At 37.4% G+C, this 19,668-nt stretch overlaps 2 protein-coding genes across 2 annotated transcripts in view; one reads left to right on the forward strand and one right to left on the reverse strand.

The window, feature by feature from the left end:
• cfap410 (cilia and flagella associated protein 410) overlaps positions 1-2,378 on the forward strand; it is a 5,361-nt gene extending 2,983 nt beyond the window's left edge. Inside the window, exon 7 of the mRNA XM_061935294.1 lies at positions 1,936-2,378. Coding sequence (XP_061791278.1) covers positions 1,936-2,100 — 165 coding nt within the window. The 3' untranslated portion in view covers positions 2,101-2,378. The remainder of the gene's footprint in view (positions 1-1,935) is intronic.
• A 43-nt stretch (positions 2,379-2,421) lies between these two features.
• Positions 2,422-19,668, reverse strand: part of orc2 (origin recognition complex, subunit 2) — a 28,442-nt gene continuing 11,195 nt past the window's right edge. Inside the window, exons 7-16 of the mRNA XM_061935293.2 lie at positions 19,568-19,625; positions 14,599-14,891; positions 13,084-13,193; positions 12,867-12,999; positions 10,915-11,011; positions 10,699-10,845; positions 4,635-4,806; positions 4,494-4,555; positions 4,313-4,431; positions 2,422-2,578 (exon numbers count right to left, since the gene is read on the reverse strand). Coding sequence (XP_061791277.1) covers positions 2,495-2,578; positions 4,313-4,431; positions 4,494-4,555; positions 4,635-4,806; positions 10,699-10,845; positions 10,915-11,011; positions 12,867-12,999; positions 13,084-13,193; positions 14,599-14,891; positions 19,568-19,625 — 1,275 coding nt within the window. The 3' untranslated portion in view covers positions 2,422-2,494. The remainder of the gene's footprint in view (positions 2,579-4,312; positions 4,432-4,493; positions 4,556-4,634; positions 4,807-10,698; positions 10,846-10,914; positions 11,012-12,866; positions 13,000-13,083; positions 13,194-14,598; positions 14,892-19,567; positions 19,626-19,668) is intronic.

Here is a 19,668-nt window from a genome sequence, read left to right on the forward strand (position 1 = left end):
TCCTGAAGAATTTGGAGGTAATCCTCCTTTTTCATTGTCCCATTTACTCTCTGTAAAGCACCAGTCCCATTGGCAGCAAAACAGGCCCAGAGCATAATACTACCACCACCATGCTTGCCAACCATCCCGATTTCCCCGGGAGACTCCTGAATTTCAGTGCCCCTCCCGAAAATCTCCCGGGGCAACCATTCTCCCGAATTTCTCCCGATTTCCACCCGGACAACCAAATCGGGGGCGTGCCTTAAAGGCACTGCCTTTAACGTCCTCTTCAACCCGTCGTCACGTCTGCTTTACCACCATATAAACAGCGTGCGGGCCCAGTCAACTAATATATGTGGCTTTAATACACAATTAAGTGAATGCAAAGCATACTTGGTCAACAGCCATACAGGTCACACTGAGGGTGGCCGTATAAACAACTTTAACACTGTTAAAAATATGCGCCACACTGTGAACCCACGCCAAACAAGAACGACAAACACATTTCGGGAAAACATCCGCATCGTAACACAACAAACACAACAGAACAAATACCCAGAATCCCTTGCAGCACTAACTCTTCCGGGACGCTACAATATACACCCCCGCTACCACCAAACACCCCCCACCCCCATCTCCCGAATTCGGAGGTCTCAAGGTTGGCAAGTATGCCACCACCATGCTTGACGGTAGGTGTGGTGTTCCTGTGATTAAAGGCCCCACCTTTTCTCCTCCAAACATATTGCTGGGTATTGTGGCCAAACAGCTTCATTTTTGTTCCATCTCACCACAGAACTTTCCTCCAGAAGGTCTTATCTTTGTCCATGTGATGTCAGATGAAACAAAAATTTTGCTGTCTGGCCACAATACCTCCAAATTCTTCAGGACAAACTAAAATCATCAGCCCGGAGGTTGGGTCTTGGGCGCAGTTGGGTGTTCCAACAGGACAATGACCCCAAACGCACGTCAAAAGTAGTAAAGGAATGGCTAAATCAGGCTAGAATGAAGGTTTTTGAATGGCCTTCCCAAAGTCCTGACTTAAACGTGTGGACAATGCTGAAGAAACAAGTCCAGGTCAGAAAACCAACACATTTAGCTGAACTGCACCAATTTTGGTGGTCAAAAATTCAAGCAGAAGCTTGTGGATGCGCCTTATTGCAGTGAAACTTGCCAAGGGACATGTAAGCAAATATTAACATTGCTGTATGTATACTTTTGACCCAGCAGATTTGCTCACATTTTCAGTAGACTGATAATAAATTCATAAAAGAACCAAACTTCACGAATGTTTTTTGTGACTGCGGAGAATGCATATATTTTTAAGAGTTCTTTCTTTATTCATAGTCATGTTTAAAGCAGCTAATATTTTCCCATGTGTACTCTTCCTGCTTGTATCTTATGTGCGCGAGTAAACTCTGTGCTTTACCTTGAAGGGTTGGAATGTGGGAGTATAGCATACTCCATTTTAAACTTATCAGTATTATAACAAAGAGGCTGTATTCCTTTCTGGGCAGGGTGGGGGCTATTTTCGTATTCAATAAGTTGTGTCTTCCCGTTTGATTTTCAGACCACTTCTGGATGCTGGTATTAGCGCATTTGTAAGGACTGGTCTCCTAAAGCTTTAGTAAAACTTGATAATATTCCTATTCTGTCTTGATGGTCCTTCTTACTCAACATATATGTCATCTGAAAGAACTTGGGGATTGACCAGTGACTTGTATTCCCTTAGAGGAAGACTGGTCAGACGCAACATGACCAACAAGTATGTGCTCCAATCACTCTATCACAAAAAAATAAGAGTTGTAGAAATGATTGGAAACTCAAGACAGCCATGACATTATGTTCTTTACAAGTGTATGTCAACTTAAATCAACACTATCTACCCATGGGGCTATACTGTATCTGCGTATTAAATGTCATGCCTTCAAAACTCGGGATACAACCGTGTCTTTGCAGACTCACACTCTAGACGCAGTGCTGCTTCTGCTGAGGGATTTGGACCCCGACGAGCTCCGCGTTGTCCACACAGAGACGCAGAACCGACTCAGGACTTGCACACTGGACTCCTTGGACACATTGCGAGACTCGCCACCCCAGAAATCTGCCGACATTTTACAATGAAAACGTAGTTTTCTCCGCGTCTCGGGTCTTTTTCCAAATTCATTGCGTCGCCTCCATTTTTTTCCCCCCCTGACTTGAAACGGGGTCACAACAACACCCGTTTTCTGCTATCCGCACACCCGTTTACACTTCAAATATGCTCAGATGTCTACTTACCAAATTATGGCTTTCATTTTTGAATGTTGAATGCCTGCCTTGCAAGAACTATATAATGTACATTTAACGATAGGTTGATCTATTTCTGTAATTAAAGAGCTGAGTTTGCAATACATTAACAACTTGTGTGTTGTTTCGATCTGCCCACAACGCGGATGCCGGAACTTTCACTGTATATATTGTTTAATGGTCTAGTACGGTGAAAATGTACGTTCAAATTACAGAAGAAGTGGTCTTCTCAGTCCTGCTCCTCGTTCTCCAAGTAGTCCATCAGTGTGCTCGCGGTCACAGCAACCAACAGACACTCCACACCGTCTGCACCCTAAAAAAAATAAAAAATAAAATGAGTTGTATATAAAAGACAATGCAAATATATTTAGCGAAAAACAGTGGAAGCCTTTAAAAGTGTACAAGTTGTGCAATCCGCAAAGTGATTCCATGCTGTGCATTCACAGCACTTAACTTTTTCCACATTTTGTTATGTTACAGCCTAATAGATTAGTTTTTTGTCCTCAAAATTCTACACACAATACCCCATAATCAAAATGTACATACGTATTCAAAGACTGGTCTCACTATTATGTTAGATCCACTATGGACTGGACTCACACTATTATGTTAGATCCACTATGGACTGGACTCTCACAATATTATGTTCGATCCACTATGGACTGGACTCTCACGATATTATGTTAGATCAACTATGGACTGGACTCTCACTATTATGTTAGATCCACTATGGACTGGACTCTCACTATTATGTTAGATCCACTATGGACTGGACTCTCACTATTATGTTAGATCCACTATGGACTGGACTCTCACACTATTATGTTAGATCCACTATGGACTGGACTCTCACTATTATGTTAGATCCACTATGGACTGGACTCTCACTATTATGTTAGATCCACTATGGACTGGACTCTCACACTATTATGTTAGATCCACTATGGACTGGACTCTCACTATTATGTTAGATCCACTATGGACTGGACTCTCACAATTTTATGTTAGATCCACTATGGACTGGACTCTCACAATATTATGTTAGATCCACTATGGACTGGACTCTCACAATATTATGCTAGATCCACTATGGACTGGACTCTCACAATATTATGTTCGATCCACTATGGACTGGACTCTCACTATTATGTTAGATCCACTATGGACTGGACTCTCACTATATTATGTTAGATCCACTATGGACTGGACTCTCACTATTATGTTAGATCCACTATGGACTGGACTCTCACTATTATGTTAGATCCACTATGGACTGGACTCTCACTATTATGTTAGATCCACTATGGACTGGATTCTCACACTATTATGTTAGATCCACTATGGACTGGACTCTCACACTATTATGCTAGATCCACTATGGACTGGACTCTCACTATTATGTTAGATCTACTATGGACTGGACTCTCTCAATATTATGTTCGATCCACTATGGACTGGACTCTCACTATTATGTTAGATCCACTATGGACTGGACTCTCACTATTATGTTAGATCCACTATGGACTGGACTCTCACTATTATGTTAGATCCACTATGGACTGGGCTTTCACTATTATGTTAGATCCACTATGGACTGGACTCTCACACTATTATGTTAGATCCACTATGGACTGGACTCTCACAATATTATGTTAGATCCACTATGGACTGGACTCTCACGATTATGTTAGATCCACTATGGACTGGACTCTCACAATATTATGCTAGATCCACTCGACGTCCATTGCACCGGTCGTACTGTACAAAGAGTACAGTCCAGGCGTTTCTCCTCAATTGAGCCAAATTGAATTCTGTCTCTGTTTAATTCCTTGCTTCTTGTCTTGTTTAATAGATGTCATCAAATGCTTAAAATCCAGAGTGTTCCTGAATACAACCTCGTGCACCGTAACCGTCATTGGTGCCAAATGAGGAAGTGCTATGTTGTTTTGACCACTACTAACTACCGGTGTTATGAGGCGCTATTATGCAACCGGGTTTCGGTACACCAATCCCTACTCATTTGTAGCTTCTGACGTTTAGACTTCACCTTGCGTGTCCGAATCAGTTTGTGGTCTCTGAACTCGGTCAGCTGCGTCCTCAGGGTGAGGTCAGAGTTCACCAGGAAGGACTCCCGACAACGCTGGTAAAAGTCTTGGAATGACAACCCTGCACAAACAAAACGGTTTTAACCTTTAAATGAACATTTTAAGCATTTGAGACGTGTGTACCTGTGTATGAAGGGTTGTCTTTGTTCTCCAGCTGAAATTCAACCAGTAGTTTGAAAATACCTCTGGGGGGTAAAAAGAAAAAAAGCAGTATTTTAGCATTCAGAGCACCCAAACAGATGTGTAATCAAAGGGCAAGGGTACCTCGCGTTTGGCGTCAAGCTGCGGAGCACATGTGTAAGAGAGGACAGGGCCAGGGCGCCCGTTTGCTGCACCAGAAGAGAGTTTTCATAGGATGTCTCCTCGGCGTAGTGCTGGAACGTCACACACTCCCACCACAGCCAGTTGAACTGGCTCTGCTTGAACTGGTCCCACACTGGGAATACATAGGAGAGATTTGGATAAAGCATTCATAATAGGATAGGATAGGTCTTTATTGTCATCGCAACAAGTACAACGAAACTATGTTTTCAGCACAAACCCGCTCAAGATTAGACAAACAAACAAGTGTACAGGGTTACAGAACAGGAACGCTGATGGGTCGCCACGAGGCGCCCCGTAAAAGGTGGGGAAAAGGTAAAACGCCGGGGAAGAAGATGAGTAAAAAAAATACAATCTAGACTGGGCTCCAAAGGGAACCCTGGAGGTCGACTGCTGCTATGAAACGCTGCCAGCTGTCCATCACCCTAAAGGGGAATCAAGTGGTGGTGAAGGCGTGGGGTGGGGAAGGGGTGTGTGTGTATATGCCCATTGTCTTGGGTGTGTTGATGTAGTGTTCATGTTCATAGGCCTGGGGCCGTTCTGCATGCAAGCAAAAGTTCGACTCCAGGGAGGGAGGCTAAAAGTGTCCATCTTTGAGGTGTCCGCGGGGATGTTTTCAGAACAGCCTGCTCCTGTTGTTGGAGCGTCAAAGCCATTCGAGGGAGTCAAATCGTAGTAATATGGAGGTTAATTTGTGTCTTTAGTGCGACACTGAATGTTTTGCATTGTAATTTAGTCAACCACATTTTTTTTAACACCAAATTATGCTGACAATTTCATTACATTTTCATTTTAGTTAATTTTAATGACATTTACCGAAAGTTGGTCTTGAGTTTTGAACCGACAAAAATTTCTGCAATTAATTTCTTGTACACATAATTATTACACACTGAATTTTAAAACAGTCTTTCAGCAAACTTAATTTTTAAACAGACAATTTTTTTCTCACTAATTTGTATTTAATGCAAAAAAATCAGTAACATAAAATCACTGTCCAAAAAAACCCATTGTATTTGAACAAAGTTTTAAAAAAGTATTTTGCGCACACAATTTTATCCTATTCACTTGCCAGCATAATTTGATGTAAAAAAAAAATAATTATGTTTTGCATTTGAATTTTGTCAACCACATTTTTAACATCAATCTCATGCTGCCAATTTCATTACATTTTCATTTTAGTAAATTTTAATGAAATTTACCAAAAGTTGGTCTTTTGAACCGACAAAAATTTCTGCAATTAATTTATTTTACACATAATTTTTACGCACTGAATTTTAAAACAGTCTTTTAGCAAAATGTTTAAACAGACAATTTTTTTCTCACTAATTTGTATTTAATGCAAAAAAATCAGTGACATAAATTAATTGTCCAAAAAAAGCTTTTGTAATAAAGACACAAGTTAGAAGTGACTCTCAAGTTTTGATACAAAAAAGTATTTCTGCACTGAATTTTTTCACGCTGAATTTTGCTCACAATATTTCATCAAATGAAAGTGTCAACATAATTTGATGTAAAAAAAATTACGTTCCCAAAACTAGTTTATGTTAACTTCAAAGTCTTGAGTTTTGAAGCAACAAATATTTTTGCACCGAATCTTTTTTTACACTCAATTTTTTTAATGCAATTGATTTTATACACTGAAATTTTATCCACGGTTTTTGTACACTGAATTTTAAAACATTGTATTTTAACAAACTACATTTTTAAACAAATATTTTGCTGACACATTGACACAATTTGATGTAAAAAAAAATTGTTTTGCATTTGAATTTTGTCAACCACATTTTTTTTACACCAAATTATGCTGACAATTTCATTCAAATTCATTTCATTTTCATTTTAGTTAATTTCATGAAATTTACCCAAAGTTGGTCTTGAGTTTTGAACCAACAAAAAATTCTGCATTTAATCTCTTTTACACATAATTTTTACGTACTGAATTTTAAAACAGTCTTTTAGCAAACTGAATTTTTAAAACAGACAATTTGTTCTCACTAACTTGTATTTAATGCAAAAAAATCAGTAACATAAATTAATTGCCCAAAAAAAAGCTTTTGTAATAAAGACACAAGTTAGAAGTGACTCAAGTTTTGAAACAACAAATATTTCTAGACTGAATTTTGACAAATTGAATTTTTAAACAAGAATTTTGCTCACAATTTTTCATCAAATAAGTGTCGACATAATTTGATGTAAAAAAAATAAAAAAATAATTCAGTTAACTTCAGTGTCCTCTAAGAGGCGCTGTGGCAGGAGAAAACTGATTCAACTAGAAAAGACAACAATGGTGGAAAACAAGAGACGGAATAAAAAAACAAAAAGTACCGTAAATTCCCAACTATAAGACGCTACTCTTTTCCGAATCTTTGAACCCTGCGGCTTATAAAACGGTGCGGCTGATTTATGGATTTTGTTTGCTGACGGCCATAATTCAAATAGTTTCATTACAAAAAAAACAAGCAGACACTGAAAATATGTGTTATTAAAAAAAAGTGCATAAATTAAGTTTCCAAAAAAATATTTCATAATAAAGACAAGTTAACTTCAAAGTCTTGAGTTTTGAAGTAACAAATATTTTTGCACCAAATCTTTTTGTACACTAAATTTTTATACACTGAAATTGTATACACAAGTTTTTGTACACTGAATTTTAAAACATTGTATTTTAACAAACAACATTTTTAAACAAGTATTTTGCTGACACATTTTCATCCAATGCACTTGCCAGCATAATTTGATGTAAAAAAATAAATGTTTTGCATTTGAATTTTGTCAATCAAATTTTTTTTCACCAAATTATGCTGACCATTTCAATACATTTTCATTTTAGTTAATTTCATGAAATTTACCCAAAGTTGGTCTTGAGTTTTGAACCAACAAAAATTTCTGCATTTAATTTCTTTTACACATAATTTTTTACGCACTGAATTTTAAAACAGTCTTTTAACAAACTGAATTTTTAAACAGACACTTTTTTTCTCACTAATTTGTATTTAATGCAAAAAATCAGTAACATAAATTAATTGTCCCAAAAAAAAGCTTTTGTAATAAAGACACAAGTTAGAAGTGACTCAAGTTTTGAAACAACAAATATTTCTAGACTGAATTTTGACAAATTTAATTTTTAAACAAGAATTTTGCTCACAATTTTTCATCAAATAAGTGTCAACATAATTTGATGTAGAAAAAAGAATTCAGTTAACAAAATTGCAGTAATGCAAAAAGTGCATAAATTAAGTTTCCAAAAAAAGTTTTCGTAATAAAGACACTTAACTTCAAAGTCTTGAGTTTTAAAGCAAAAAATATTTTTGCACCGAATCTTTTTGTACATTAAATTTTTATACACTGAAATTGTATACACAAGTTTTTGTACTCTGAATTTTAAAACATTGTATTTTAACAAACAACATTTTTAAACAAGTATTTTGCTGACACATTTTCATCCTATGCACTTGCCAGCATAATTTAATGTAAAAAAATAAATGTTTTACATTAGAATTTTGTCAACCAAATTTTTTTTCACCAAATTATGCTGACAATTTCATTACATTTTCATTTTAGTTAATTTCATGAAATTTACCCAAAGTTGGTCTTGAGTTTTGAACCAACAAAAATTTCTGCATTTAATTTCTTTTACACATAATTTTTGTACGCACTGAATTTTAAAACAGTGTTTTAGCAAACTTAATTTTTTAAACAGACAATTTTTTTCTCACTAATTTGTATTTAATGCAAAAAAATCAGTAACATAAATTAATTGTCCAAAAAAAGCTTTTGTAATAAAGACACAAGTTAGAAGTGACTCAAGTTTTGAAACAACAAATATTTCTAGACTGAATTTTGACAGATTGAATTTTTAAACAAGAATTTTGCTCACTATTTTTCATCAAATAAGTGTCAACATAATTTGATGTAAAAAAAAAAAAAAAAAAATTAAGTTAACTTCAGTGTCCCCTAGGGGGCGCTGTGGCAGGAGAAAACTGATTCAACTAGAAAAGACAACAATGGTGGAAAACAACAAGAGACGGAATAAAAAAACAAAAAGTACCGTAAATTCCCGACTATAAGACGCTACTCTTTTCCTACGCTTTGAATCCTGCGGCTTATAAAACGGTGCGGCTGATTTATGGATTTTGTTTGCTGACGGCCATAATTCAAATAGTTTCATTACAAAAAAACAAGCAGACACTAAAAATATGTGTTATAAAAAAAAAGTGCATAAATGAAGTTTCCAAAAAAAATATTTCATAATAAAGACAAGTTAACTTCAAAGTCTTGAGTTTTGAAGTAACACATATTTTTGCACCAAATCTTTTTGTAGACTAAGCTTTTATACACTGAAATTGTATACACAAGTTTTTGTGCACTGAATTTTAAAACATTGTATTTTAACAAACTACATTTTTAAACAAGTATTTTGCTGATACATTTTTATCCAATGCACTTGCCAGCATAATTTGATGTAAAAAAATTAATGTTTTGCATTTGAATTTTGTCAACCAAATTTTTTTTTCACCAAATTATGCTGACAATTCCATTACATTTTCATTTTAGTTAATTTCATGAAATTTACCCAAAGTTGGTCTTGAGTTTTGAACCAACAAAAATTTCTGCATTTAATTTCTTTTACACATAATTTTTTACGCACTGAACTTTAAAACAGTCTTTTAGCAAACTGAATTTTTAAAACAGACAATTTGTTCTCACTAATTTGTATTTAATGCAAAAAAATCAGTAACATAAATTCACTGTCCAAAAAAAGCTTTTGTAATAAAGACACAAGTTAGAAGTGACTCAAGTTTTGAAACAACAAATATTTCTAGACTGAATTTTGACAAATTGAATTTTTAAACAAGAATTTTGCTCACTATTTTTCATCAAATAAGCGTCAACATAATTTGATGTAAAAAAAAAAAGAACTCTGTTAACTTCAGTGTCCTGTAGGGGGCGCTGTGGCAGGAGAAAACTGATTCAACTAGAAAAGATAACAATGGTGGAAAACAACAAGAGACGGAATAAAAAAACAAAAATTACCGTAAATTCCTGACTATAAGACGCTACTCTTTTCCTACGCTTTGAACCCTGCGGCTTATAAAACGGTGCGGCTGATTTATGGATTTTGTTTGCTGACGGCCATAATTCAAATAGTTTCATTACAAAAAAACAAGCAGACACTAAAAATATGTGTTATAAAAAAGTGCATAAATTAAGTTTCCAAAAAAATACTTCATAATAAAGACAAGTTAACTTCAAAGTCTTGAGTTTTGAAGTAACAAATATTTTTGCACCAAATCTTTTTGTACACTAAATTTGTATACACTGAAATTGTATACACAAGTTTTTGTACACTGAATTTTAAAACATTGTATTTTAACAAACAACATTTTTAAACAAGTATTTAGCTGACACATTTGTATCCAATGCACTTGCCAGCATAATTTGATGTAAAAAAAATTAATGTCTTGCATTTGAATTTTGTCAACCAAATTTTTTTACACCAAATTATGCTGACAATTTCATTACGTTTTAATTTTAGTTAATTTCATGAAATTTACCGAAGGTTGGTCTTGAGTTTTGAAGCAACAAATATTTCTACACTGAATTTCTTTTACATAATTTTAAAACGCTTTCTCTTAACAAACAGACATTTTTTCTCACAAATGTGTATTTAATGCAAAAAATTCAGTTACATAAATTCAGTGTCCAAACTTCTATGGAGTCTTCGCATTTTGAAGCAACAAACATTTCTGCACTGAATTCTTTTTATGACGGATTTTTTCCACACTAAATTTGAAAAAAATTAAATAAAAAAACAGAATTTTTAAAACACACACAATTTCACCCACATTCAATGTAAGAGCATAATTTGATGTAAAAAAATGTTTCGTTCACAAAATTTAACTCAAGAAATTCAGTTCCATAAATTTAGTGTCCAAAAAAGCTTCCGTAATAAAGACACAAAGTAACTCATAAACATAAACAACATCTATTTATGATCAATACTAACCAAGAGGAGCATTGATGTGGTCAATAGTAGCCACCAGGTGAATGTTGGGCAGGGACGCCAGCTGCCCCAGTGCACTCTGGGTCTTCTCTCCACGCAGCATAGGTCCGTCAATATTATTGATCAACAAGTAGATATGACGATCTGGGCCTGATTCAAGGACAGACTGTGAAAAATGTGTCGATGAAACGGAACGAGAGAAATCATAGGTGCACTCACTCTCTCTCAGGGCCCGCGAGATGTACTGAATCTGGTCAGACGGCGTTCGGAAACTCCCCTGGTGGTCGAGGATGTCACACGTCAAGGCGTTCAAGATCTGCACAGAGTACAAAAGCAAATTAAAAACTACATCATGCATGTTTATTAAATGATTAAGACTAGAGATGTCCGATAATGGCTTTTTTGCCGATATCCGATATTCCGATATTGTCCAACTCTTTATTACCGATATCAACCGATACCGATATATACAGTCGTGGAATTAACACATTATGATGCCTAATTTTGTTGTGATGCCCCGCTGGATTCATTAAACAATGTAACAAGGTTTTCCAAAATAAATCAACTCAAGTTTCTGCTCCGCCGCTACCAGCCTGTGGAACGCTCTCCCTGACCACCTGAGGGCACCACAGACTGCTTTTAAAAAAGGCTTAAAAACCCTTCTTTTTAAAAAAGCCTTTTTTTTTTTTAGCTATATGCATACTAGTTTTAGCTATTTGGCTGTTCTAGTTTTTATTTTTATTTATTACCTTTTTTTTTTTTTTTAATACACTGTAGCACTTTGAGGTTGTTTACGCAATGTAAAGTGCTTTTTACAAATCCATCCATCCATTTTCTACCGCTTATTCCCTTCGGGGTCGCGGGGGCGCTGGAGCCTATCTCAGCTACAATCGGGCGGAAGGCGGGGTACACCCTGGACAATTCGCCACCTCATCGCAGGGCCAACACAGATAGACAGACAACATTCACACTCACATTCACACACTAGGGCCAATTTAGTGTTGCCAATCAACCTATCCCCAGGTGCATGTTTTTGGAGGTGGGAGGAAGCCGGAGTACCCAGAGGGAACCCACGCAGTCACGGGGAGAACATGCAAACTCCACACAGAAAGATCCCGAGCCCGGGATTGAACCCAAGACTACTCAGGACCTTCGTATTGTGAGGCAGACGCACTAACCCCTCTACCACCGTGCTGCCCGCTTTTTACAAATAAAATCTATTATTATTATTATTATTATTATTATAATAAGTTATGGAAATAAATGCCAACATGTCACTGCCATACTTATTATTGAAGTCACAAAGTTCATTCTTTTTTTAACATGCCTCAAAACAGCAGCTTGGAATTTGGGACATGCTCTCCCTGAGAGAGCATGAGGAGGTTGAGGTGGGCGGTGTTGGGGGGAGGGGTAGCGGGGGGTGTATATTGTAGCATCCCGGAAGAGTTAGTGCTGCAAGGGGTTCTGGGTATTTGTTCTGTTGTGTTTATGTTGTGTTACGGTGCGGATGTCCTCCCGAAATGTGTTTGTCATTCTTGTTTGGTGTGGGTTCACAGTGTGCCGCACATTTGTAACAGTGTTTAAGTTGTTTATACGGCCACCCTCAGTGTGACCTGTATGGCTGTTGTGTGTGTGAAAAGCCGTAGATATTATGTGATTGGGCCGGCACGCAAAGGCAGTGCCTTTAAGGTTTATTGGCGCTCTGTACTTCTCCCTACATCCGTTTACACAGCGGCGTTTTAAAAAGTCATAAATTTTACTTTTTGAAACCGATACCGATAATTTCCGATATTACATTTTAAAGCATTTATCGGCCGATAATATCGGCAGTCCAATATTATCGGACATCTCTATTAATAATTTTTTTTTTTTGTTAACACTTGTCCTTAATAATTTTGACAAAATAATAGACCTGAATATGTCAGCCGACTAATTAGGAGCCTTTGTTTGTTTACTTACTAATAAAAGACAAGTTGTCTTGTATGCTCTCTATTTTATTTAAGGACAAACTTGCAATAATAAACATATGTTTAATAAAGCCAATAATGACATTTCTTGTAGGTCCCCTCTTGTTTTGAAAAGCATCAAAATGCATGTTGGTACCAGTACCAAAATATTGGTGTCAGGACAACGCTAAGTTCCACTGAATTCCATTTTGTGTGAGCACTCACAGATTTCAGCGTGATGGAGGGGAAGAACCCATTGACCACGAGGTGCATGTGTTGAGACAAGTGAGACAGGCGGAAGTCCTCCAGGAGAAACTTCTTGCTGCCCAAACCATAGAGCAGCACACTGAATCCCAACCTTTAGACAAACACACTTAATTTCTGCGTTCAAAATGGAGGAGCGACGTGATGAAAAGCAAGAAAGAAAAAAAAATGGTCTCACTGTAGCTGGAGCATCCATTTGCTGAAGTGCTGTTTGTGTTTGTCGTGGAGCTGCTGAATCTCTGCCAGGTAGCACGATGGCTTCCCCTCTAAAAGCTGCACAAGCGTCTCCTGCAAGTGAAGGAGAAGCTTCCAGAATTTTGTGTAGCATCAATATTTGTAAATACAGTCATGGTCAAAAGTGTACATACACTTGTAAAGAACATAATGTCATGGCTGTCTTGAGTTTCCAATCATTTCTTCAACTTTGTGATAGAGTGATTGGAGCACATACTTGTTGGTCACTAAAAAACATTCATGAAGATTGCTTCTTTTATGAATTTATTATGGGTCTACTGAAAATGTGCTGGTTCAAAAGTATACATACAGCAATGTTAATATTTGCTTACATGTCCCTTGGCAAGTTTCACTGCAATAAGGCGCTTTTGGTAGCCATCCACAAGCTTCTGCTTGAATTTTTTACCACTCCTCTTGACAAAATTGGTGCAGTTCAGCTAAATTTGTTGGTTTTCTGACTTGTTTCTTCAGCATTGTCCACACGTTTTAAGTCAGGACTTTGGGAAGGCAATTCTAAAACCTTCATTCTAGCCTGATTTAGCCATTCCTTTACCACTTTTGACATGTGTCATTGTCCTGTTGGAACACTCAACTGCGCCCAATGCTGATTTTAGGTTGTCCTGAAGAATTTGGAGGTACTGTATTTTTCTGACTATAAGTCGCAGTTTTTTTCATAGTTTGGACGGCTCCAGTGTGACTTATATGTTTTTTTCCTTTTTTATTATGCATTTTCGGCAGGTGTGACTTATACTCCGGTGCGACTTATACTCCGAAAAATACGGTAATCCTCCTTTTTCATTGTCCCATTTACTCTCTGTAAAGCACCAGTTCCATTGGCAGAAAAACAGGCCTGGAGCATAATACTACCACCACCATGCTTGATGGTAGGCCTGGTGTTCCTGGGATTAAAGGTCTCACCTTTTCTCCTCCAAACATAATGCTGGGTATTGTGGCCAAACAGCTCCAGTTTTGTTTCATCTGACCACAGAACTTTCCTCCAGAAGGTCTTATCTTTGTCTGTGTGATCAGCAGCAAACCTTAGACGAGCCTTAGGGTGTGGCTTCTGGAGCAAGGGCTTCCTTCTTGCATGGTTGCCTCTCAGTCCATGGCGATGCAAAACACGCTTGGCTTCCAGCAGCTTCCAATTCATTGCAGACCTGCTTTTTGGTGGTTCTCGGTTGACTCTTGATCATCCTGACCAATTTTCTCTAAGCAGCAGGTGATAGCTTGCGTTTTCTTCCTGATCGTGGCAATGACAAAACTGTGCCATTCATAAAAGAAGCAAACTTCATGAATATTTTTTGTGACCAACAAGTATGTGCTCCAATCACCCTGTCACAAAAAAATAAGAGTTGTAGAAATTATTGGAAACTCAAGACAGCCATGACATTATATCCTTCACAAGTGTGTGTAAACCTTTCCCCAAGACTCTACATACATGATGTTTTTATACACCCACCCGGTCTAATTTAGGTGTGTGTAGACGTTCAAGGGTGCGGTCTGACGTCACGACTTTTGAGCTGCTGTGGGCCTCAAAATACTCTTCGACCATGCTGGGCCCCATGGTCTTGCTCTTTTTGGAAGGGGTCTTGTTAAGTGCTGCCGATAGACCTTTACTAGGTGTTCTTAGGGCCTTGTTTTCTTTGCCGTCTTTTTCTATTTTCTGCTCTTCTTCCACCATGACTTCATCTTCCTCCTCACCGGAGTCGGACGGAGAAAGATCGCTGTCGCTGTCGGATCTTAGGCTCGGAGCTGAAAGTGTCCAACAAGTGAATTCATTAACGTGGAAGTTGAAAAACGTATTCGGGTGTTTCCATTTAGTGGTCAATTGTACGGAAAATGTACTGTACTGTGCAATCTACTAATACAAGTCTCAATCAATCAATGTTATACTAGAGATCAATTGATTATTGGCACCGATACTTGGCATTTTGATGCATATCGGTACCAGACTTTTATCATCATTGTCTGCCTGAAAAGAACTTAATCGGTAGATAAAATATATACATGGTATTTAGTATATAAAATACATATAATTAGTGAAGTAATAATAACCACTAGTGATGTGCGGATCGATACCGAAAAATCGATACCAGATCATTATGCTCTAAAATCAATTCCCATATTAAAACATCGATACTTTTGATAATTTAGTTCAGAGGTGTGCATACTTTTTCCACCAAGGGCTGCATACTGAAAAGTCAAATAAGGCGAGGGACATTTGTATATTTAAAAAAAAAAAAAGAAAAAAAAAAAAGGCTAAAAACAGAAATTGTGTCAGCTTAGGTGACGAAGCATATTATTAGTAATTATTAGAGATGTCCGATAATATCGGACAGCCCCTCCCCTCTGCCCTCTCCCACACACAACACAGGAGTTGACGACTGCAGCATGAGAGGTTTACTGGCGACGCTTGATGACCTCATCAAACTGCAGCGAGCGCAGCATAACAACAACAAGAGTGTGTTGTTGCCGGTGCTGTAGCCGTGGCTAACAAGCGAGCTCGCTCGGTGACTGACTAACGACACCATGTCTATGGTTTGGGATTATTTTAAAGTGTCTCTGACGGATAAAAAACTGGCAATTTGCAAGGACTGCAAAAAGTTGGTTATGCGAGGAGGAAGCAAGACGTCTTCCTTTAATACGAGCAATTTGATCTCCGACCTCTTCAAGAATCATAAGGAGATACACGATGAATACAAGCGAAAGATGGATGTGAGCCCAGGCAGTCTTGCACTAAATGAGGACTATGTTATTGTTTACTTTATTACTCTAGTATACTCTGGACTGAAGCTGTGTGCCTTCATTGTTTTTGTAGCTGTTGTTTTGAGGCATATTTAAAAAAAAAAAAAATAATAATGCACTTTGTGAAAATCAAAGTATAGTATTTCCCATAGTTATAGTGGGTATCAGGATTATCTCAAGGAGAGCACGTCCCAAATTCCAAGCTGCTGTTTTGAGGCATGTTAAAAAAAATAATGTACTTTGTGACTTCAATAATAAATATGACAGTGCCATGTTGGCATTTTTTTTCCATAACTTGAGTTGAAGTTGTTCTCTTATTTTGGAAAACCTTGTTACATTGTTTAATGCATCCAGCGGGCACCACAACAAAATTAGGCATAACAATGTGTTAATTCCACGACTGTATATATCAGTATCGGTTGATATCGGAATCGGTAATTAAGAGTTGGACAATATCGGAATATCGGCAAAAAAGCCATTATCGGACATCCCTAATAATTATTAGTGAGAACATTGCAATTTTGTTGCTCTTTTTGTCTCACGTTTTTACTGTCGTTTTTTTTGCCCCATGTAAGAATGGAATAAAACAATATTATAATAATACGATTGTGTAACTGCATAAATTAGTGTGTCAAAAATTCTGCCTGTACGAAAATATTAATGTTCAGTTACATATTTAACAGTGTTTATTATTGCTGTTGTAATTTTTCAAGTTAATTCATAAATTAGTATTATTTTTAATCAAGTAAAAAAAACTTTATTCAGAAGTAGATTTTGAAATTATAATCTGAAATACACAACTTTTTAAATATCATCAGGCTCATTAACAATGTTCCGTCTAATTTTTCATGTGTGTGAGCAAACGCAAACAGTCCCTGAGCATTCAGTGGAGCACATGGCGGGGGGTGCTGGAGCTTATCTCAGCTGCATTCGGGCGGAAGGCGGGGTACACCCTGGACAAGTCCCCTCCTCATCGCAGGGCCAACACAGATAGACAGACAACATTCTCTTATTATTATAATCAAATGACAGCAGTCATTTCCATAAGGTTATTTTCTAATATACCGGTAAGTGTTTTCCCACTTACAGTGACAATAACAAAAAATATTGTTTTTCATGAACTGTGTACTTGTATTGTTTGTCTGGGTGGAGGTCCTGCTTTGGAAATAGTTTGTACCCCTTTCAGACATTGCATTTAGTTCCCATTAAAACATTCACATGTTGCACAATGAGATGTAAGCAGGGGATCATGTGTACAGTCCTGCAACTTCCTGTTTGTAAAAATATATTTTTATTAGTATTCATTTAATATACTAACAGCATTTCATGATTAATATTTATAAATTAAGATTCCTAATAAATGACACTAGAATAAGCACACATTTGATTGGTAAATCATAGTGCAACGACCTGGAATGACACTTTATGTGTGGTGTTGGAGTTGTCCGACTTTTTGTGTGGCTGTAAACGTATCACTGGCTAAGTGCCATATGTGCATGTGTTGGCGCAAGTGAGAAAGAGCGAGGGGCTGCTGTTGATACAACAAAGTTGCTTTTGGTCTGGTTTGTACTGCAGAAAATGACCACTTTTGCTAGATATAATTGTTTTACTAATGTTTTGGTGATGTGTTTATGGCCGACAATAAAGAGTTTTGCTCAGTAAAGTGATGGATGGAATTCATGTCCTCAAAGCGTCTCGACAGACGTTACAATATTTGAACAAAGATGACGAAAACTGTTTTCTCTGTCGTGTCCGTGTGTCGAAAATTGTTATGCGCTTATTTTTTTCTTTGATTTTGTGCATGGCACAGATTTGCCTTGCGCAGAGGACGCTTGAGCAGTGCGCAATTCAGTGACGTGCAGTCAGGGGAAAGAAAAAAAAATTAAAAAGAAAAAAAATGTATTAAATTGTTATATGTATCCAGTGATTATACTATAAAGTTATTTTCCATTAAACTTCACCAGTTTTAGATTATTTTTATTCAAAATCGCTGAATTTTCACATTTGCCGTTCAAATACTGAGAAGAGACTTGCGGTGAGTCACCAGCCAGTTGAGCCTCACCATGGATTGCGCAATGACTCGGCTAACTGCTGGCCTGCTGTGCAGTGAGACCGTATTCCTACATGAATTATATTATAAATTTCCATAGTTTAGTTAGCTGAAGTATATAATGTACAGTGTATTTTGTCAACAACTGTATGTGTGTAACATATTTCTTGTGCTGAGCAATCATAAAACGGCTGCGAAGACGCACTGTGTGAGGCTCGCAGTAATCCTGCCTCCTGGTGGTAGAGGACGCTAGTGATCCCAGAGATCATTCTTGCGACTACTCGGCTGCAGAAGAAGTGGCAACAAGCAGCAACAGTTAGCAGCGATCGTTTATTTTTTCCTCTTGCCTGGACTTTTAACATGGAGGATTACATATCTAAAATAAAACAGTTTTCAAAACTGGACTTTCAATCGAAGCAGGAGGTAATAATTAAAGGAAGATCTCCATCGAAACAGAGAGACTTTTAAAACGGAAAAAAGATAAGGAAGACTTCTATAAACAAGTTATCGATGCTTTTGTTCAGAAGGAGCGGCGCATGGACTTCACTTATAAGTAAAGGTAAGACCATAATAAAGTTTTTTTTTTATTAAATGTGCTTTTTGTGTGTGCTACAGTTTGTGTGTGTAAAGTTAAAGTACCAATGATTGCACACACACACTAGGTGTGGTGAAATTTGTCCTCTGCATTTGACCCATCACCTTGATCACCCCCAGGGAGGTGAGGGGAGCAGTGGGCAGCAGCGGCGCTGCGCCCGGGAATCATTTTTGGTGATTTAACCCCCAATTCCAACCCTTGATGCTGAGTGCCAAGCAGGGAAGAATGCTGGTATGAGCTTTTAAACATAACCCGTTAACTGCTGCCAATCAAATGGTGAATAAGATACTCTTTAGGGTTCATATGTTTGTAAATCTGACTGTGATGAAGTCAGTGCCTCACCAGCCATCAACCTCACCGCACGTCACTGGCGCAATTGCACAGGCGCGCATCTTAGAGGGAACGTTGCTCATTAAGTATATAAGTATATAACTATAAACCTACGTGAAGGAGCCTAGAATTTTTTTTTAATTGTTCGGCATATTTCAAGGAAACCTTACAATGTGTTGAATCCATAAGCTTCAATAAAATTGAGTACCGTATTTTTCGGACTATAAGTCGCCGTTTTTTTCATAGTTTGGCCGGGCTCCAGTGCGATTTATATATGTTTTTTTCCTTCTTTATTATGCATTTTCGGCAGGTGCGACTTATACTCCGGTGCGACTTATACTCCGAAAAATACGGTAGATGGCGATTTATTGTGATGTAGAGAAATCCCATATTTTTACAGATTTTCCCAGGATATTTCCCATATTTTGAAATGCAAATGTTGATGTTCCTCTTAGGCACACGTAATAAAGGTGTTTGTGAAATCCTCTGATGTTTTTCGGTGCTAAATCAACCACAACTTTAACGCCGCATTAAACATTATGTGGCTACTGGTCCGAAGTTTCCTAAAAAATAATGTTAAAAAACAAACTTAAAGCCGTCTATTCGACCTTCTTGACTACTAATACACGGTATTGGTATCAGCCCTAAAAAAAAAACGTATCGGTCAATCTCTACTGAATACCACAATAAAAAAAGTACTGCACTTACTTGTCATTCGCTTCCTGAGCCTGTGGGGAGTTGTGGACACAAACTGCACCTTTTTGCGCTGTCAGGAAAAAAAGCAAACGTTAAAATGGTGCCATTTACAG

The sequence above is a fragment of the Nerophis lumbriciformis genome, linkage group LG03 (assembly GCF_033978685.3).
Source record: "Nerophis lumbriciformis linkage group LG03, RoL_Nlum_v2.1, whole genome shotgun sequence".
NCBI lineage: Eukaryota > Metazoa > Chordata > Actinopteri > Syngnathiformes > Syngnathidae > Nerophis > Nerophis lumbriciformis.